Source organism: Ammodytes marinus, assembly GCF_949987685.1.
Source record: "Ammodytes marinus genome assembly, chromosome: 12".
Lineage (NCBI taxonomy): Eukaryota > Metazoa > Chordata > Actinopteri > Uranoscopiformes > Ammodytidae > Ammodytes > Ammodytes marinus.
In genome coordinates, this window is record NC_137216.1 from 12,539,636 (window position 1) to 12,562,470 (window position 22,835).

Here is a 22,835-nt window from a genome sequence, read left to right on the forward strand (position 1 = left end):
TATATATGTGGAGAAAAAACTTTTTTCTTCTGGCCCTGTCTGCAACAGTACAAGGCTGACTTCTGCTACAGCAACATCTCCCTTTCTTATAAATTGGATATCAGAATGACACTGGTGCTTGGGGTGCTAGAAGGCCACAGAGCCCGACAAATGTTCTGCGGTGCATTTGTAAATTGGCTCACCACCTTTCTATATCAAATGTCCCGATGAGGCTCCCACTATCTGCATGAAGCAAAGTTTCAAAGCTGGCCAGGCACAGCTACAGCCTGTTGTTTAAACTAAAAAAACATGTTGTATGTTGGCCTACCTTTTCTTTTCCAAAAATTAGGTGTTAGGACAGGTAATGCTTAATAATTAACCCAAAAAAAATCATAGACATTACATTTTTTCATAGCTTTTAGTACACAGTATCTACCATTCTCTCATTGTAGAGGGAGTTTGTCTGTTGGTCCCAGAGAATAACATCACCAATAGATTGATGTCTTGGGGATATAGATATCTAGTGGACTAATGACCCTGAGGCTTAATCAACATGTTTACTCTTTATTTCTGTGTCTCTGTGACATTGCTTAGCAATATAGGGGAGTTACATCAGCACATCTTTATTAGCTGGTCAATAACATGGCGATCTCGTGTGTATTGGCTGAACTCAGGTTGTCTCATAGGAAAGTTGGTTTGTGTCATCATTGTCTCTAGCCACCATTGAGCCAAACTTTCATTAAAGTGTTTGTGTGTGTCACATAAACACCTCAGCAAAGGGACTTAATTAAAAACAATGATTCTTTATGAATCTTGTACCATAAAGTTAAACTTTTATGTACGATATATTTTCTATTATCTTTAGTAATTAAAGGGATAGGTCAGTATTTTTATGAAGACGGAAGTCAGCTTTGTTCTGTTGCCGATGGGGCCAGAAGAAAAACAGATTTTTATTGCTGATTTGCGGGTTGATATGCTGCACTGCACAGGCGCAAGTTAGCGTTGTACCGTAATACATGGCAGAAATATGCTTGAAAAAAGTGCAAAGATACTAGAAAATAAGTTTGACCATAGCAATAAACTTTTTCTTAGATCCTAAGTATTAATCACGATGTTTACAATGTACTTTTGCGTCACAATAGAGGGAGTTACATCAGCAATTCTCTATTATCTGGTCAATTACATGGCAATCCCATGTGTATGGGCAGAACAACTCAGGTTGTCTCATAGGAAATGTGTTGGTTGGTGTCATCATTGTCTCCAGTCACTGTTTAGACAAACTTTGATTAAAGTATGTGTGTGTCACATAGACACACAGGAAAGTACTAAATAAAAACAATGCATCTGGTGTCTGGTGCCATAGAGTGTAACTTTTATGCATTATATATTTATTATTATGTTTATTAATTTAACTATTTTGGTTAGATTTGGACTATGTTTAAAATGTGTTTGTAATTCAAAATGGCCAAACATACTCATACTTTTAAATACAGCTTTGTAGTTTCGTACTTTTTTTTCTCTTAGGCAGCCGCACATACTTTATGGGCCAGTTTCACAGACATGGATCAAGCCTAGTCCTGGACTAAATGGAAGTTTGAATGGAGATTGTCCATTGAAAGTACAATTTAGTCCAGAACTAGGCTTAATCCATGTCTGTGAATATGTAGTAATAAAGATATTAAAAGGATGACGATTGTATTATCTTCATTTTGTCGTTCATGTTAAGTTGTTGTTGTCATTTCAAATTGTCAAGCATGTCAAAAAAGATCTCTAGTATCTAGATCCCAAGACTGGCCCGTAGACCGGAGCCAGGATCTTAGCCTCATTCAAACCCATACCCATTGACACTCTGTTTTGAGGGACAGGGGATAGGGCCATTGGGATTTGGGATTGGGCCTAAACACAACAATGACCCAACACATTACTAATATCTAGTGAGTATATGATAAGGGGAGTGGAAAACAGGGGAGCAGGTAAATGAGCAGGGTAGCTAAAGGGGTTCCCCCCCCCCCCCCTTCGTGCCTCAATGGTTGAAAAAGCGCCTTAAAGTGCCCTCAAGAGTGGTGAAATTGAGAGGAAATGCCTTATTGACTGCCCTTTTCACGTGCAAAACATGATTGGGTGCCCTCTAGGGTGCCCCTTCATACAATTCATTATGATGATGTGTCCATTAGACCAAGAAAATTTGATGACGTGCCTTAATGAGTGCCCTTCTAGTGCCCTCCTGCCCGTCTGGTGCCCCCATGGTTGAAAAAGTGTTGCTAAAGTGCCCTCTATGGTGGTGAAAATGAGAGAAAGTGTCTTATTGGCTGCCCTGTACACATGAACAACAATTATTGAGTGCCCTAGGTTGCCCCTCCATACAATAGGCCTAAATGATGATGATGTGCCCTCTGTAGCAAGAATATGGCAAACCGAAAAAACATGTTGTGGTTAGCTAATGAGGTGCAGACGTTCCTCTCTTTGGTAGCCGACGAACGGGGAATGGGAAAGAGGCATTTCTTTCATGTGGTGTCGCTATGACAAACAGCTACATCGAGTGGTTCTTAAATCTCCACTGGATAACCAAGCAAAAAGCGGATTAAGAGTATGTCCGTCCGTACGGTAAATTTTTTCAGTGTTCAAGATCCGGTCCCCATTCAAGTGTAGGTCATTTCATGCAAGAGAGACGATAATAGTCAGCTATCACCTCAACATGAAGGAAAGCTTCCTTTAAGTTTTCCGTACCTGGCTGTCAGTGGTCAAAGACTGTATGGTAGCATCACATTGAATTTTCTCCAGTCTAATTTTTACTTAAATGTTAGTAAAGATGAAAGCAGCAAGGCATCCTCCCTTCTTTGGCTAAAATGTGAAAGTGCACAGACTCATTTTGGTGTTTATTAAGTCACTAGAATAAGGGGAAACAGTGTCTTGAAAGCTAATTTTTTTATGGAGGGGACCCCCAGACCACCCTTTTAATTGTATGAGCCCAAAACATTTTTATAACATCCACAACACAGTCTTTGATGTTTTGTAACATTACTGTACATTTTATTTAGCTGACGCTGTTTTATCCAAAGCAACTTCCATTAAGTGCATTCAACAATGAAGGTACAAACACAGAACAACAAGAATCACATAAGCACTATAGCTGCAAATAAACCAAACTGCAAAGTGACACAAGTGCTACATGGAGATTTAACAATTCCCCCGAACGGGCCCTTCTCGGCAGCGCTTGCATCGAGTTAGAAAAGCCACTGTGTGCGCTGGTTGGGCCCCATGTTGTCCAGAATGTGCCCTTTTTATTTTTTCGCCCCTGCCCTTCAAACAGTCTGAGTCCGCGACTGGTCATCCTGCCATGCAACCAGATATCTTGCAGTCCAAGCTGGGACACCACACTGTGCTTACTGTTAACTGAGAGGTCATAGGAGAAGCCATCCATGGGGACAAAAGAAGCCCTGCCTTGTTAAGATTTAACTTCAGGTGATATGCAGACAGTTACTTGGCGACGTCAGCAAAACATGCATAGATTCAGGCTGCCACCTGCCAGACAGGGGAAAAGACAGAATCAGTTTGAGTGTCATCTCAACCTTTTTGGCGCTTTTCCATTATATGGTACCGGTTCGGTTCTACTGTACTCTACTAGCTTTTGGTATTGGGTACTTTTCAAGAGGTCCTTTTCCATTACAGGATACTACCCATGATAGTACTGCCTCTGTGTAGCTGGTCATCATAATGACGCTAGTGGCTAACGTTAGCAGCAATGCATTTCTACTCAGTCTTCATCAGGCCGATTATTGTCAAAAAAATGTTTTGGAAGAAATAACGTTGATCCTTTACCGCTCAGAGAAACGTTACGTGTCATAGCAGGCTGTTATTGTTTTATTTATTTTTAAATTAACGTTAACAAACATGCAATTGTGGCCCTGTCCAGCTCACATTGGATTTTCTCGTCAGCCACCAATGTGAGAAATGGCTGTATTATCTTGAGGAACCACAGTGTGGTCCAGGATCATGTCTGAAAAGCCAGTTTTGAAAGATGGTAGAACAAAACTGTAGAGAAAGCAAGCTCCAAAAGTTTTACCAGTGCAGTAGCTTTGCTAAACCGTATTGTGCAGGATATGGTACTGATGATGAAGAAAGCAGTTCCCTGAAACCAGGTACGATTTCATAGTGGAAAACCCCAAAAGGCGAGTGAGTAGAGAAGAGTAGAGTAGAGTAGAGTCGGTACCGTGTAGTAAGAAAGCACCACAAGTGCTGACAGTTGCGAAAACTGGGAAAGTTCCACCCTTTCCTCTTCCATGCTGTACCGTTAAGCTCTGTTTCAGAACGAGAAACATAAAGGTTTGCACGTGTGTGTGTGGTGTGCTGCTGCAACGCCAATAGTAGGGACTTTAAGCAGCGACGGTTGAGTGGACGGCTACGTTGGGCATTTGCAAATTTATGTCATTACCACCTGTTGCCATAGTCCACCGGTTTAAAACGGAAGTTGTAAAGTGTTTTGAAGTTTGAGCACTACGCCAAAGGCAAATCTAAAATTGCTGGATCAGTTCATATCGTACAGTAATACAACTCCTCATTTGACAATAAATCGTCTCCTAATGGTTCTTAAGCACATGTCAAAAGCCCTCAGGCCACTAAGAGACATCGCTGCCAAAATGTGCAAATTGAAGTTATGTTCAGTAGCAAGTAGCCGTTGTGAGTTGCTTAACGTTAATGATATTATAAATGAATAGTAAGGCTGTTGGACTGTTGTTCTTTCATGTTGTTTTAATGCCCATGTTAGCAAAGGCCTAATAATGTGAACGCGTGAGTGTGGGCAACATTATATGCCACCTCCAGGGTTTTGGGGGTCGCAGGCTGAAAAGTTTGGATCCCCTGGTCTAGGAAACACACTTGTTTAAGACAGTCATGAGAGGACACGTTAGATATTCCCATATGAAACACTCAGACGTGCAGGAATGCTGTTGCATCTGATGAAACAATGGGATGTGTTGATTATACACTTGACAGTTGCCAAAAAGGATGTACCTCTGTATTCTTGGCTTGAAAACAAAGTAAGAAAAGTTCACCAAATGTAAACATTCAAAAATGTAATCTTTTTGATATTTTATAAACATTCTTCGGCTGGTATTAGCAGTTAAAAAAAAATTATTTGAGGATATGCCCCTTGAGATGTAGCATCTCGTTTCCGAGAGGGTCCTCAGAAAAACATACAGTAACTACAAATACAATACACAAAACAAACTATTAAAGACAAACACAAACTTATACATTCACACTTGAAGCTTTGTAAAGAAGTGATTGCTCTGGGTGAGAAGGGCAAATTATTCCAATTTGAAGGTGCTTTAAACTTAAATGCTCGTCTCCCAACTTCTTTAAATATTCTAGGAACAACAAAAAAAGGTTGTTGAGTGTGTCTGAGTGAATATGATGAAGTAAATGAAACTAGAAGCTGTTTGAGGTAAACAGGATTATTAAAATGAATGCATTCAAAGACAAATAGCAACCAATGAAAACGTCTCCTCGAGTTACCAGGAAGCAATTTGAGTCTATCATACATCGCCCTCTAGTGTTGCCCAACCAAGCGCAACTAAGTGTATAAGGTTCGGCAGAGGCTTTTGCCTTCAGTTGGGGGGGTAGTGGCAGACACCTGGAGGCTTTCATAGTATTTGTCAGATACCAGTGATCTTGGCTCATATGGTTAAAATGGGAATTTTAATTGATGTGCATTTACTGTATGCTTAATTTTGTTCTATGATTATTCACATTTAGAATCCTTACAATGTGTCATAGGTGAGTAAAAAGAAACTTTTCAAATGTGTGAAATCCAGATTCACAAGCATTCATTCTTTGTAAATCTGCATCACAATCCATTATCCAAATAAGCAAAGGCATATACCTTTATGACCATAATGAATGTAGCTTTGTTTTTTTAACAGTGTGGTGAATCACTCTGTGTGCAGTTGCACATTAGTGTGTAGAGTAGTGTTGTTCTTTACTGTGTATTTTTCTAAAGAAAAACATGTTTTCACTTACTTTAGACCAGAACTCAACTGAGATTGTGTATTTTGTGCTGAGTGCTTATGGTAACATTGGACAGTCAAAATACCTGTATTTCAGCATAATGCTTTTATGGTACTTCTCAATATGTTTAGCCAACACATTCCTCATTATAGTCATATATGCAGACAGAAACCTGCATGAGCCGATGTATATATTACTATGTAATTTATTTGTGAATGAAATCAGTGGTAGCACATCAGTGTATCCTCTTATGATGTCACAGATGTTTTCAGATACCCATGAAATCACCCTGCCATGGTGTTTCACCCAGATGTCTTATATCTACACATCTGCTTCTGTTGAGTTTTGCAGTTTAGCAGCCATGGCCTATGACAGACATGTCTCTATCTGTTATCCTTTACACTACAATGTCATCATGAACACAAGGAGAGTAGGTATGATCATTCTGCTTGTATGGATGTATTCATTTCTTAATGTGATATTGATCTTTTCATTCCTTGTTGGTTTGAATTTTTGTGGAAATGTCATGAACAAAGTGTTTTGTGACCCCCACTTAGTAATGAAACTTGCATGTTCAGTTTCAATACGAACCAGCCATAGACGTCGATTACGGGGGGGATGGGGGGTACATGTACCCCCCACTTTTCGTCAAGACTCATTTTGTACCCCCCACTTTTTAAGCCGGACATGGAGTGCGTCCAGCCGTATTAAAACACAGCGTCAAGGTGTGTCTCTCTCTCTCTCTCTCTCTCTCTCTCTCTCTCTATCTCTGTGCGCGCGCGCGCGACCGTGATTGGCCGCCGCCTATCCTTGTTTCGGCACTAGTAGGCTTAAACCGTAAACTTTTTTAAAATAGCACAACAGCAGTGGATACCAACGACAAAACAGTGAACATGCTCCGAAGTCTCCGCTAGTTTGCACACCAGAGAAGACTGATGCATTTCAATCAGCAGCAGAGAGTGGCTTTAAGTGTCCCGTTGTGAAGTGTAAACTGTAGGGATGCCCACTAATGACTGTAAATGTAGCGGACACTAACAGCAGCTTGTGTCGCGGCACATGGATACTGACGATGTTGTTTATCAAGAATTATTACATGGCACTTTGAGAATCCTATGTAAATCACAGCATTCTACAGGTCTGTTATTTCCAGCCAGACAGACCGCTGTCAAGGGCCGTTGCTAAGGACCTACGTCACAGTTTTGATGGATAGACGTCCACAAACAGGGCTACTACTCGTTCAGAAAACAATGGAATACTTTTTCAACATGACTTTGCATGTGTCAGGAGAGCAGGGAACACAGGAGTCATGGTTAAAGGTAACATATTATGCACTTTGCTGTCAATTTTATATGGTCCAAGTAGTCCCTAATACTTATTTTTTTAGATGTTTGCTGAAAAACCCGTTCGGATCATTTATTGTAGCAAGCCTCTATACCCTGATTGTCCTGGATGAGCTGTATTTCTGCGATCTGGCTGGCCCCTCCCACCTCTCTGCCGGGCTTTCTTTATATGGCCATGGAGCTCTCCCACCGTCTCTGCCGTGCTCTCGCGATACTAGAGAGACACTGCGTGAGTCGTGACTGCGAACACAGTGTTGTTACCCAGAGGCTCCGGGCTAAGAGAACAGTTTGACATGACCTGACATGATTAAAACCAGTGAAAACAGTAGCTTCAAACAGTAGCTTGATTTCTACAGGAATATCTTCCCATCCTTTGTCATGTTAAAAACGAGTAATTTTCAGACTGCTGTGGGGAGTATAAACGGCGTGTTATGAGCAAAACTTGGTGCTAAATCAGAAGCTACATGGGCGCTAACGCTAAAAATAAGACTCAGACGATAAAATAAACTAAAAGTACCACACAAATCAGTGAAAAAAATATATTTAAAATTGACTTCCACACTATTAAGTTACAATCCTTTGTCCTATTAAAAACGAGTCATTTTCAAACTGCTGTGGGGAGTAGCTATAAACAGCGTGTTATGAGCAAAACTTGGTGCTACATCAGAAGCTACATGGGCGCTAACGCTAAAAATAAGACTCAGACGATAAAATAAACTAAAAGTACCGCACAAATCAGTTCCACTTCCACACTATTAAGTTACAATCCTTTGTCCTGTTAAAAACGAGGCATTTCCAGACTGGTTTGGGTAATAGAATTATGTTTTTATGAGCAAAAGCTGAATGCTTGTCCCAAAGCTAAATAGCTATACACCAGTCAGGCAAAAATACCAATAAAAACATTCCTTTCAGTTTCACTGTTTGCAAAAACCCACAAGTAGCTTCCTATCCGTTGTGTTATTAAAAACGAGGCATAGACTGCTGTGGATAAGATAAATTAGTGGAGTATGAGCAAAAGCATTCTGTGTTGGTGTATGTAACATTCAGGCTGTAGGCTACTATGGGCATTGTTGTCGCTTAGGGGGAAAGCAACATGGCTGTCGCTCAGAAAATTTTCCAGGGGAAAATCTCGTGGAATCTCATGGGATCTCGGCCACGGGATCTCGGGCCGTGGACCAATAAGAAATGGGGGGGTGGGGTTATCATAGACTTTTTTTTTTTTTTTTTTTTTTTATCATAGACTACTGCACGGTGGAAATTTCTGGTTACTAATGTGGGGGGGGAAGCATCGGAAGCATGGACATATATAGAAAATATGGGGATGTGGCTGTGCCGGCTGTGACGACATAGCCGGCGAGAATTCTGAACGGAGTAAATTGGGGGGGAGGGGTGGGGGTTTCAGAAAGGGGGAGAGTGAGAAAAGGAGAGATTGTTATTTTTTTTGATATTTTGGCAGTCTCTAGGCACACCGTGGCCCCATGGATATGTTAGAACACATTTAAAAAGTGCATTTAGCATAATATGAGACCTTTAATGTCCGACAGGACTCCAGTCAACACGACGTGAGTAGGCTACTTTGGCCGCATATTGACAGTTAGACAGTAACTTCAGGCTGCAGCCTGCAATGTAACTGTTCCGCAGTCATTTTCTTCGTGAATTGTGTTATTTATGTTGGGGGATGATGCTTGTTAGCTAGATGGAGCTCTTGTTAAACATATTGGCCGATTACAATTATTATTTGTACAGTGTGCGAGTCTTGAGTTGTGTTAGCAAAACAGTAGCTCTAGCTAACAGCTGAGCCGGAGCCTCCGGTCAGCTGAAGCAGACAGTCAAGCGGGGCGAGCAGACTATTCCCCCGTTACTAGTTCGTATCCTTGGTCGTTCCTATTTACTGGTGTATTAAAGTACGTTTTCATTACATAAGAACCTAGTGGGTTTGCAATGACTATTCCAGTTGTTAGACAAGGTCTCAGGGTTGCTGGGGAAACGAGTTGTTTTTTGTTAAACTCTTCTAGGTTGGCCGCAGCTTGACATAGTTACCGTTGCTACTGAGTGAGTTCCGACCGTGTAGCGGACTCTTTTTGGCTGTTAAAACCATAAAAACATGTTGCTAAAATTAATTGCTTTATTTTTTGTAGTAGCCATGTAATAAGCGGGATAAAGTATGTGTCACAACAATATTACTCCGCCTCGGTCTCCATGGCAACCTAGCTTGTAGTAGGTACTGACCTGATGTATGCTACTAGCTAGGTTGCCATGGTTACCGAGGCGGAGTAATATTGTTGTGCGACAGTCCAGCCGTGCTTCGGCTTGATTTGAGCACGGTCAAAATGCCTATGTGTCAGACATCAGTGTTTTGTATACATTTTATTCATTAGTGAGCGGGTATGCCGTCTTTCAGAACCGTTCATTACCTGCACTAAAGAGAAAAAAAGATGTTTCCTCATTGTCCCCCCCACTTTTGAAAATGCACTCCAGAATGCCTGTTTGTCCCCCCCACTTGTTCAGCCAAATCGACGTCCATGGAACCAGCATATCGGACCTGCCTTTTGCCATTGTGACTGTTGTTATCCCATTTAGTCTGATTACAGTCTCATACATGAAGATAGTGGCCGTTTGTCTGAATGCCTCTAAAGAAAGCAAGCAAAAGGCCATCAGCACCGTCACACCTCAGATTGTCTCAGTGACAAACATGTTTTTGGGCACCCTTTTTCACTTTGTTGATTCAAAAATAGATATGCCTATTTTACCCACTAAACTACGCATTCTTTTGAGTGTGTATCTCCTGGTTTTCCAACCTATGATCACCCCCTTTATGTATGGATTTAAACTACCGAAGATAAGACAATCATGTAAAAGATTTTTGTTTCAGAGAAAATAAATAGGCCTATGTTTCTTCATGTTGCAAGCGTTAAGAGTTTTTTTTTTAATCTCTGTTCTGTGGTTAAAAGCCATTGTATTTGTCTCCAAAGTGTGTTTTAAAATCATAGATACAAATAAACCAATAAACAGACTAAAATGTTCAATGTCAAATGTAGGATTAAAAATATCTGACGTTGGTGTCTCCAACTGCAACTGTTGAAAAGCTGTTCCAGATGACAGTATACAGTGCTCTACTAGTGCTCAATAACTTCACTATCACTGTTAGACTTTTCCTTGCTATTTTACAGTAATAAGCTGGCAGCACGGTTGCCAGCTTAATACTGTAAAACATATTACAGTATTAAACTGGCAACCGTGCTGCCAGCTGATTACTGTAGAAACATATTACAGTATTAAGCTGGCAACCGTGCTGCCAGCTTATTACTGTAAAAACATATTACAGTAATAAGCTGGCAACCGTGCTGCCAGCTTATTACTGTAAAAACATATTACAGTAATAAGCTGGCAACCGTGCTGCCAGCTTATTACTGTAGAAACATATTACAGTAATAAGCTGGCAACCGTGCTGCCAGCTTATTACTGTAAAAACATATTACAGTAATAAGCTGGCAACCGTGCTGCCAGCTTATTACTGTAAAAACATATTACAGTAATAAGCTGGCAACCGTGCTGCCAGCTTATTACTGTAGAAACATATTACAGTAATAAGCTGGCAACCGTGCTGCCAGTATCTTATTGTAAAAACATATTACAGTAATATGCTGGCAACTGTGCTGCCAGTATCTTATTGTAAAGCTCTAGTTATTTACTGTAAATAATTTACAGTAGTGTACATTCATTTTACAGTAACATTCTGTCAATTAACCTTTACAGTATTTTGCAGGCAACCGTGCTGCTAGTATCTTACCATATAACAAAGTCTTAACAGTGCCCTTACTGTTTAACAATAGGAAAAGGTTACTGAAATGATTGTTGTGCAAAACTGTAGTGCAGTGGCTTGTAGAAAACTGTAGAAGAAGAAAAAACATCTACAATGATATGCAGTAAATACATTTTATTTTATTAATTAATTCACCAAGTCACAATACAAATACTCACACATCTTAAGAAGATTGGACAAGATAGATTTAAAATTACCACCAATACCAGGAACATAGTTCAGGGTTCGGACAGCTTTTTAAGAGTAAAATGCAATAACTTTTCCAGCACTTTCAAGATAAAATGTCAACTTTTTCAAGGAAGCCAACGCTTTAAATATATACAGTATATACAGTGGCTTGCAAAAGTATTCATACCCCTTGGAATTTTTCACATTTTATCACATTAAAACCACACACTTACATTTATTTTACTGTGATTTCATGTGATGGACCAACACACAGTGGTGCATCATTGTGAAGTGGAATTCAAATAAAATATGGTTTTATTTATTTTTTAGAAATAAAAAACTGAAAAGCGTGGCGTACATAAGTATTCAGCCCCCCTGAGTCAATACGTTGTAGAACCACCTATCGCTGCAATAACAGCTGCAAGTCTATTGGGGTATGTCTCCGCCAGCTTTGCCCATCTAGAGACTGATATTTTTGCCCATTTTTTTGGCAAAATAGCTCAAGCTTCAGATTCAGCATCAGATTGGATGGAGAGCATCTGTCAACAGCAATTTTCAAGTCTTTCGAGATATTCTCAATTGTATTGAGGTCTGGACTTTGACTGGGCCATTCTAACACATGACTATGCTTTGATTTGAACCATTCCATAGTAGATCTGGCTGTATGTTTAGGGTATTTAACCTTCTGGAACCTCCACCCAGTCTCAAGTCTTTTGCAGACTCTAACAGGTTTGTCTGCCCTGTATTTGGCTCCATCCAACTTCCCATCAACTCTGACCAGCTTCCCTGTCCCTGCTGAAGAAAAGAATCCCCAACGCATGATGCTGCCCCCACCCTGTTTCACAGTGGGGATGGTGTGTATAGGGTGATGTGCAGTGTTAGTTTTCCACCACACATTGCACTTTGCGTTAAGGCCAAACATTTCCTTTTTGGTCTCATCTGACCAGAGCACCTTCCTCCAACACTTGCCACAAGCCATGCGGGGGACACAGCATATTCAGATGAGACCAAACTTGAAGTTTTTGGCCTGAATGCAAAATGCAATGTGTGGCGGAAACTAACACTGCACATCACCCTATACACACCATCCTCACCGTGATACATGGTGGTGGCAGCATCATGCTTTGGGGGTCCTGTTCTTCAGCATGGACAAGGAAGCTGGTTAGAGTTGATGGGAAGATGGATGGAGCCAAATACAAGACAGAAAACCTGTTAGAGTCTGCAAAAGACTTGAGACTGGGTGGAGGTTCACCTTCCAGAGGGACAGCAAGCCTAAAAATACAGCCAGATCTACTATGGAATGGTTTAAATCAAAGCATATGTGTTAGAATGGTCCAGTCAAAGTCCAGACCTCAATACAATTGAGAATCTCTGGAAAGACTTGGAAATTGCTGTTCACAGACGCTCTCCATCCAATCTGATGCTAAATCTGAAGCTCAAGCTATTTTTTAAAGAAGAATGGGCAAACATGTCAGTCTGTAGAAGGGCAAAGCTGGTAAAGACATACCCAAATAGATTTGCAGCTGTATTTGCAGCAATAGGTGGTTCTACAAAGTATTGACTCAGGGGGCTGAATACTTTTGCACGCCACGTTTTTCAGTTTTTTATTTATAATTTTATTTTAAAACCACGTTTCATTTTCATTCCACTTCACAATTATGCGCCACTTTGTGTTGGTGTATCATATAAAATCCCAATAAAATAAATGTACGTGTGAGTATTCATACCCCTTGAAATGTTCGACATTTAGTCACGTTACAACATTGCCTTATCTGTAAAATGGGAGGGTGTTCATAATATAATGTATATGGACAATCACCAAATTGGAGAGTATGGCCCTAAGGAGACCTTTATCAGTTTAGTTCATATGCCCAAAATGACCATTTATCAGGTTAATAACAACATGACTATACTTTTCAGGTCTCCCTTGCAAAAGAGTATTCGGTCTCAATGGGATATACCTGTATAAAGGTTAAAAAAAAAAAAAAAAAAAACTTAAGCAATATCACATGAGAGGGACAAATGTTGTCACTATATCAGCGCTGCAGTGCTTCTGTCGAAAATGCCATAGCGATAATCAATAGGTCTAGATGTAGGAAATGGTTACTAATTAGAAACGTATTTCACTCACACACACATGTAAGAAAAATTAAAGAATAACAAAGGGCAAATACAGCCTTTGCACTCCTTTTTTTCCCGGGCTGAATTTTAAAAATATGTATAAATGTATGCCTAGATATTATATATTTAAATACATTCTTGAGCTTGTGTATGACCAGACACTTTCAATATTGCTAGGTTGCCAGATTACAGTTTGTGTATCTTGGTGTGTTGCCAAAAAGTGATCCTCCCAAAAAGGTCTTACAGTCAAATAAAAAAGGTATTTAAGCCAATATACGTCCATGATTTCAGAACGTAAACGGGACTAAGAGGGCTCTGGTCCAATAAAGCATCAGTACAAATGTGCCGACATAGCGTTAACATGCTGGGACCGTGGACTGAAATAACTTTTTGGCAGCACACCGCAACGACTCTGACAGCTTCACAAAATTAAAATTTTGGATCTTGGTTCTGTAACTAATGTTACCAGTGATTAATGGATTAGGTTATACATTTTTTTAATGGAGCTGCATCGAGCTAACCCAGCTGAGTGTAACATCACGTTACAATGAAGTAACCCCCGAGCTTACGTTATCTATAGTCTAGGTCCTGGGTAAGATTTGTATGCGCTTCATTTAGCGTAGAATATCTCAACTGTTATAGACTAATATGACCCAAGTGAACAACATGGGATGTGTGACAAAATCTCTACCGGGGACGAAAGTCCTGAAAATGACCACAACAGGTTACACTAGTATCACACTACGTGGTGAATGGGACTTTATTTTTCCTTTTTAGATATCCTCATACTTTTTTACCAGATTCATCTTCATATTAAGATAAATACTATTTATATACTATTTGACCTCAACTACTAGCTAACAACATGAATTTGGAGCAATAAATTATTGAGAAGTAGCTGGTCAGCTAATTGCTAACGGTGTTGAGCGTCAATTTAGCATGCTATTTCTTTGTATCTACAAGTCAATAACAAACACAAACTCGGGATTTGGTGTAATTTACAAAGGAGAACATGAATGAACAGTCAGAGTGACATTGTCCGATAAGTTTAAACGGAAAAAAAATTCTCAACTGATTAACCTTGGCATGACTTCTGAATTTTTTTAAAATTTACAGAATAAAAAATAAAAACAATAGTTAAATTACAACACTGCAGAGAAAATCCAAGCACAAGCATCTGTACGAACCCTGATAGTTGCATTTGGTGGGGTTCAATAAGAAGAATGGAAGTAGCTGATGGAAGAAGGATTTGTCCAGCGTGGGGTGTCTTTCTGATGCACATGGAGGGGAGAGTAAAATTAAGAGAATGTCAGTAAACAAAATCAAATAAATAAACTAAAAAGGCGTACATTCACATTTTCAATTTACAACATCCATTCAGTGTGTGTGTGTGTACTTACCTACTTTGAGGTCTTCCATTGAAACTTAGTCAATTGGTGAGGAAAGTCGTCATCCAAGGGTTTTGGGAATACAGCTTTTTGTTAACCAGGCGGCCGTCTTTCTGATGGTTCCGACTTTGGCGGCGCACTTAGTTCCCTCTACTGGGTTTATCCTGAGAAATCATTTTTAACACACAAAAGCAATAAATTAGTTATCTAAATATTTTCTTGACCCACTTCATGGTTTTGCTTTTTTCTGAACTGATACAGTACATGACATGCATCATGGTACTCCACAAAGGAAAAATGCAAGCAAACAAGTTCACAAAGAATGTATTCATACTAGGGATGTGAACAATGTGTCGATTCTCGGCTCGATTTTCGACACGTGCTTAAGACGACTCGAAAAATAGAAATCGATAAATCGGGTGTTTTACTTTATTAGATGTTTTGGGGACATGGGAGACGTCCGTCATGCGAGTTCCTGTGTGGTCGCGAGCGCGCTGCAGGTCCGGTGTGTGTCAACAGTGCAGTGCAACATATGCAGCATCAAGTTAAACTAACATCACGGTCGTAGACGAATATTAAAAGGTTATGCTTTATATGTTGCACTTTCTGTTTTCAGCCGAGTAAGTTACATTCACCTCCGACGCATGGACAGCGTTTTTAAAATTAAAGCCTCTCTTTATTATCAAAAAGCTTTGATGCAGATGAAGTCTGAACACACACAGCGGGCGGCAGCAGTGTTTTTAAAGGAAAGCGCAGTTTATCAGCACCACAACTCCGTGATGCTGCCGCAAAAAAAAGGAACACTGCCTTTTTTTATTTATTTTTTTTAAATGGCACAGTAAATCGATCGATTTGTCGATTCATGCCTCCGACACGTCGACACGCAAACAATGACTCGTTTAACATCCCTAATTCATACATTTGAGCCACTTAGACAAAATAGTATGGCAGGAGTTTCTGTATTAATAAAAAGGTTTCGGTGCTCACCTCTGTATCAATTATGTTGTGCAGGCCGACCCCCTTGCTGTAGAGATAGAAGCAATCGACATAGGAAGCCAAGGCAGCAGCAAAGTTGTGTTGCTGACTGATTTGATATGCCACCTTTCCCTTGATGCTGACCATCCACTGGTCAGTGGACAGGAGCTTTTCACCTGAAATAAACAAACACAAATTATAATAAATGTATTCAACAAAAATGTAAATGCAACCCTTTTTATTTGTCTTTGCTCCCATTAAGAGTTAAGATAAAACACAAATTAATAAAAACTTTCTGTTAACACAAAAGGCTTATTTCTCTCGAGACGGAGCGCTCTCTCTGGTGTACATACCTGTGGTCAGCATGCTACATGGATTTGCTATCTTTGCATAAGATCATTTTAGGGTGGCATATTTTCAATATAATTTGGTAACAGAATGAGAGAAATAATCCCTTTGAATGCATAGAAAAGGCCTGAGATGTTGTACTTAAACTCATAAAAAATTGAAGTAAAAACAAAAGTGTACCCTTTACTTGTAAACCAAGGTAGAACGCCAGTCCAGCTCTACTATGTACAGGAATACAAAATCTTGAGGAAGATGCCATATTTTGGAAAATATCGCCTATTTGACATCCTTTCAATAGTAGGACGAGAAGAGAGATGCCCTTATATTTCTGTTCAGCAGAAATCTAGGAACACACATCCAGTAAGCTTAGCACAATAAAAGGTAGTCTCTAGTATACACAGCCTACCTCCGTCAAAAGCCATCATTTTAACATTCCTAGAACCCCAAAACACACTCATGTACATGATGACTGGCACATTTACCCCACTATGAAATAATAATCTCAAAAATGATCTAATAATTTAAAATTATTTTCCTAATGTAGGGTATGTGGAAGTCACAATATGTAAATGGGCGTTTTGGAGTACTATTCAGCTAAGTACAATGCTTGGCTGACTAGCAGGGGGCACATTTCTAAAGGTCCCTATTCCCCAGAGAAGGGCACATATATTCTTGTTTTTTGAGGAAAAATGGAAAATAGGTACATTACATTTTAATTTAAAAACTTGCTTAACCTTAATAAAAACACACAGTGTGACTTTGCTACGTTGCATAGCTTTGCACGATGCCATACGATACTGGTTACCTAACTAACAAACCTAACACAACAACTATTTTTATCTTACCAAGTAGGGGAAGGTGGGGTGATTTGTGCAACTTTTTACTCAAAGTGATTTTAAAGTGAGGCCTTGACAGTTATGTCTCCAACTCAAATATGTACATATATTTCAGGATGTTGTGCATCCCTGGCAATAAAAACTTTGGATCTGGAATAAACTGTTTAAGAAATATAGCTTTCGGAAAAAAAGTTGTCTTGTCGCACAAATCACCCCACGTAGTGGGGTGATTTGTGCGTCATTGTGTCACAATGACAAAGTCACCATCATCATCTTTCTGGCCATCTGAACTCTCATCAGTGGTGTCGTTAAGTGGAATTGAGATGTCACTCTCTCCTGAGCTACTGTAGACTATCACTTTCTTTTGGTGACCAGCGTATACAGCCATGCCACTGGCACAACTCTCAGAAATGTACTTTGCACTAGTTGCTCCGTGCTTGTGGAACCAACTGCCACCTGACAAATGTGATTCCCCCTACATTTCTGCCTTTAAATCAAGGCTCAAAACCCATATGTACACCCTGGTGTTTCCTCCCCATTAACCTCTGCACTACTTACTTACCTCTGCACTACTATCTGTGTTTATGTGGATGTATGGGCTTTACGTCTTTTATTTTGGTTATTGTTATTTTACCTTCATTGTTTACCTACTGAATGCACTATGTACAGCACTTTGGACAGTGCAAACTGTCATAAATGTGCTTTTATAAATACATTTTACTTACTTACTTACTTATAACTCACCCAGGCCCTTGCGCACAAATCACCCCATCCCCAGAATTTTGGATAATAGGCATGATGCAGCAATTTAGGGTTGACATTGTGCTAACTATATGGGTGATTCTCATGAAGCCTAAGTGAACATGTCCAAGTCTTATTTCACAAAAGCAGCTTTTTATTATTAATACTTAAGATATTTTCTATAAAGATATTGAATGGCACTATAGGGTGAAATGGTTTTTAAAATAATTTTACCATTATTTTCATAATTTTTTGCAAAATATCCTGGTGAATTCTCATTACCGAAATGCGTCCGGATACATTATTCTATTGTTCTTTTCAATTCCCTAAAAATTCCTCTTCATATAAATAAAACAAAAGTATGCAGTATTATGTAAAACATTTCAATACTAATGGTGAATAGGGATATTTATGATATTTAACCCCAAAAAATATTTATTTAATGGAAAATTACTGTGTCCGCACAAAAATGTTCTCATCACCGCAACGCAACTTCACCTGCCTATAAAAACTACCCTGTCACTTTAAATATACAAGCACTCCCATGATGCATTACTTGAAGCAGAAGATTCAAAATGGACACAAGGTCATTTGCACTCTCTTTACTCACATTATGAAATGTTTGTAAACGTCACTCAATCTTCCTGCTGGTTCACTATCGATTATCATTACCGATATGAGGTGATAATCTATACTTCTAAAACTTATATTACATAATTTTCTGTGATGGTTAAGACAATATAAGACTTCAACATGTAGCAAAGGTGGAAGGTGTGTAGCATGCTCGAATTTCAAGTTATTTGATAATTTAGCTATTTACTTCTCATTACCGTTACTCATTTTTCTCATTACCGCGTACTTTAAAGGCTCATATCGGTAATGAGAAGCTGTAGTACGGTAATGAGATCTTAATATAACATCCTTCAAATCAAAAATAAACCGTTGTTTTATATAACATCTTATTAATTTCTATCAATTATTATTATTTAATTTACTTTGAACTGTTATTAAAAATATAATTACTCAATATTAACTATGTTAACTACTTCGGTAGTTAACAATAAGGGAGAATTATATCTGACACATTTAATCTGAGAACAAAGGTATGAGGCCATATCTAAATGATAATTTTGAATGTTTTTGTGACTGCTGCAAAGACTAACAGACAATCAGCGCAAGAAGGCGGCAGCCAAAGCAAAAACTGTGGGAGAAACTATGGGTCGGATCCACTTAGAATGGATTGTGTGCACTAATAGCTCCAGGATTTGCTGCGAATAGCGTCCACAATCAGCTCTGTTATAGCACAGTATCCACAAAGGAACTGCCGGCGCCAATCTTAGTAACACTAGGTGAATATGATTCTAATTCCACCCTAGTGGTATTCCCACATTTGCATTTCATTAATGAATCACTGGCTCACTTATCTTCATCCGCTTATGCAGGCTCCAGTCGCGGGTGCAACGGATCCCTCATGGACCACAAATTTCCCTTTCCTAGGCACCATTAACCAGCTCTGACTGGGAGATCTCGAGGCGTTCACAGTATAGTATGGATAATATCTCCACTTAGCCTTGGGTCTTGGTAGTGCCTGGAACACCTCCCTAGGAAGGCGCCCAGGAGGCATCCTCACCAGATGCCCGAACCACCTCAACTGGCTCCTTTCTACGCGAGCGGCTCTGCTCCAAGTCTCTCAGGATGACTGATCTAGTTCATTCGGTCATTAGCCAGCCTTCATGACCATAGGTGAGAGTAGAGACACAGATCGACCAGTAGATGGAGAGGTAGACCTTCCGACTCAGCTCTCTTTAACGGTTCGGTAAAGCAAGTGCAATAAGGCCCTTGCTGATCCGATTCTCTGTCCAATCTCTCACTCCATTTTTCCCTCAATCGCAAACAATACCCTGACAAACTGAACTCCTTTACTTGGGGTAAGGACTCATTCCCTATCCGGAGGAGGCAGTCCATCGGTTTCCTGCTAAATACCATGGACAAATCTCTACCGTTATACTGCCCGAACATAATCAGCAATACTATATTTATTACATATTAATTAGTCTTGCAGTGCCAGACCAAACAACAGCTAGTAGTATGGTCTGAATTGAAGCTATTTAGTTTCTAGCATACGGGGTAAAACTGGGCTGGCCTGTTTTTATTTCTTTAAACCAATCACAATCGTCTTTGGTGACGCTAACCCAGGAAGCCGTAAAGCGTGTGCAAATTAATGCCGACCATGGACCTATTGTAAAAGGTGACGACCCAAAACAGTTAATCACACACACGCGTGCCGTCTGTGTGCAGCAACAATATGAGCTGGATACTTTCAAGCCGTATCAAACACACTTCGCAGTCTCTGTTGTCTACCGTTCTGAGCAAACCATAAACGGTAGACTACAGCGGGAAAGAGGAAGGGGAGGAGTTTGACAATGCTCCCGGCTCCATTAGAGATCCGTGTAGATGCAGGAGTGGAAATAGAATCCGTATGAAGACATATTCCGCCACCGTAACTAACATGGGGGATAAAGTGTAGTACTTCCAAGACGATAAGGAAGTCATCCCAGAGCCAATCCCGGCAACTTCTTCTGGTCGACATGTTTTAGTCTTGCCTAAAATTTCGGCAAAGTACTAAACAAAAGACTGAATTAGATTCAATGGAACTTCAATCAATTGCTTGTAATTTAAATCTTGTAACTTTCAAATGTCCATCAGTTATGTCATGTCCTAAGGACCTTTTCAATTAGGTGAAATAAAATCATTCTCATTACCGCAACATAAAATCTCATCCTCCGTAATGGACTTCTCATTACCGTTATGCATGCAATGAAACAGATATTTTAATATTATTATGTTCCAGATAAATGAATGTGTTAATTTATGATTTTATGTTCCTGAAGTATGCCCCACATGTGTTTTCCGTAAATAATTTCTTGTTTACAAAGAGATTATTTGAAAAATTGGGATCTAAAATTACTTCTGTGTATCGGTAATGAGAGTTTTTTCAATTTAAATATGATAAAAATATATATAAAACACTGCTTTTGATGAACTCTGCTGTTCCTTAAATGTGCTCATTTGTGTAAATGTGAAAAATTAAGCAAAATGGATTTTTTTTAAATGGTCTGCTATCTTCATTCACTATATCGGTAATGAGAGTTAATCTGGATCATGCGGTTATGAAATTGGAATAAAATTGAAATGATTTTTTCCCCTTAGTAACTTTTATCAAAAACTAAAAGTCTACATTCTATTTCAGTCACTAGAGCTAGAAAATCCTTCAAAAAGAGTGATTTTATTTTGATGTCACTTTGACACACTTCGTGAGAATCACCCATATAGACTCAACGTGTAGCATACCAAAGCACTAAAACATGTGTCAAATGTTTTCAAACGTGTCTATAATTGTTCAGACACAATAATCAAAAAACCTTGATCATGGAAATTTTACTTTGAAAGGCAAAACACAGTTTTTTGAGCTTAAATGTGCTTATATCTTATTCCTTGTGTCTCCCTTCTTTACAGGATGAGTCAAATGGATGGCTCTTCTTAAATATGTGGTCACATTTCCAATTTCTTCCACGGTTTTCTAGAAACAAGGGGTTTTGCAACTTCCAAAATGCACAAATCACCCCACCTTCCCCTATAATGAGTCTCTTCTTGACATTAACAGTGGTTTGGTTGGCATTGTCTGCAAAAAAAGGAAGAAAAAAAGAATGTGAAATCAAATGAATGGCTTCATCAATAAGTTCAACATAGTGTGTCACATAAATCACCCAAACAAGCTTAACAAATGCAGTGTGAAATAAGAGTGTACAAGTTAGCTTTTTCCCTCCCAAATTTAAAGTTAGCTAGGCTATATAGAAAGAGAGCAACCCTGCTATGCTACTTCTCATTCAAATTCCCCAGTGAAATAATAGTTTAAAAAGCCTACTAACTATGTTTGCACCCAACTCCAACACTGCATGCGGTTAACATGTGAGTTAAAATGGTTAACACAATTTATCATCGACAAACCATTTTAAACAGCAGTACAATGTTAACCTGGCTAACACCAACTGTTACCTTGCTAATGCTAGCGCAACATATGACTTTAGCAATGGAAAACAATCACTGACAGGGCTCCAGAGTGCGCCTAATTTGGGCGCACATGCGCCCAAAAATCTGTGGAGTGCGACCAGATATTTCCACTGGTCGCACCAGTGCACCTGAAATTGATCACGTCATATTAAATGTAATATTGGGTGTTGTGCTGCACGATTCATCTAATTGCGATGTGAGCAGCTAGTGCAATTACATAACCGCAAAATTGGCTGCTGCGATTGCGATTCAATGTAGGATAAATGTGCGCGCGTGTGTCTATACGTTCCAACTGCTCCTCTCGTCTTTTTGGTAGCGCCCCTCTGACAGTGTGTGTGTGTGTGTGTGTGTGTGTGTGTGTGTATCTGCGCGCGCACCTACACGGCGTGCAAGACGGTTGCCGAGTCGACAGCAGAGTAAACAAACAAACATGGACGCCGACGCGCAGCAGCATCCACGCTGAACTGTGACGGAAAACAAAGGCATATAAAAGAGTTGCCTACCATGAACTGTCTTTGGGTTGAAAAAAAACTCCTTCAACTCAGTATCCGTCTACCTGTAGTCCAAAAAAAAAAAAAAAAATGCGCACAGCTGCTGCTGCAGACGGGCTCAGAGAGTCGGCACCGTGCGCATCAACAGTCATTCAAAGCAGCGGTAGTTATCATACAACCGGACGGTGTAGAAAGTCCTGTCAGTTAAAAATAGTTATCCAGTTTTCAAATCCATGTTAAAATCAGCAGGATATAGCATGTGATATAGAGCTACTTAGCTTAAAAAAAGTTGCTAACGGTGTCAAATGTGTTGTGTTCAGGTCACCTCGGTAATATAAATTTTAGGCAAAGGTAAATAAAAGGTCATCATGGTGTGTTCAAATGTAACAAAAAAAAAAGAATTTTTGGTTTTTGGAGAGACATTTTAATAATACAGTTTTGGTGAAAAACTTGTTTTTTCAGCAATATAAAATAGATAGTAGCCTAACTATGGAATTATGACCTGTTTAACATCCTATCTTGAGCTCTGATCATCTTATGGGCAATTA

The 22,835-nt window shown here is 39.5% G+C and overlaps 1 protein-coding gene across 1 annotated transcript; it reads left to right on the top strand.

Annotated features, from left to right (window-relative positions):
• Positions 1-5,983: 5,983 nt before the first annotated feature.
• On the top strand, positions 5,984-10,206 carry LOC307258763 (olfactory receptor 1E16-like; the record flags this gene model as incomplete). The annotated part of the gene is made up of 2 exons (XM_080038417.1): positions 5,984-6,579; positions 9,858-10,206. 2 exons carry the CDS (start codon positions 5,984-5,986, stop codon positions 10,204-10,206), a joined length of 945 nt encoding a protein of 314 aa, XP_079894543.1.
• Between the last annotated feature and the right edge of the window lie 12,629 nt (positions 10,207-22,835).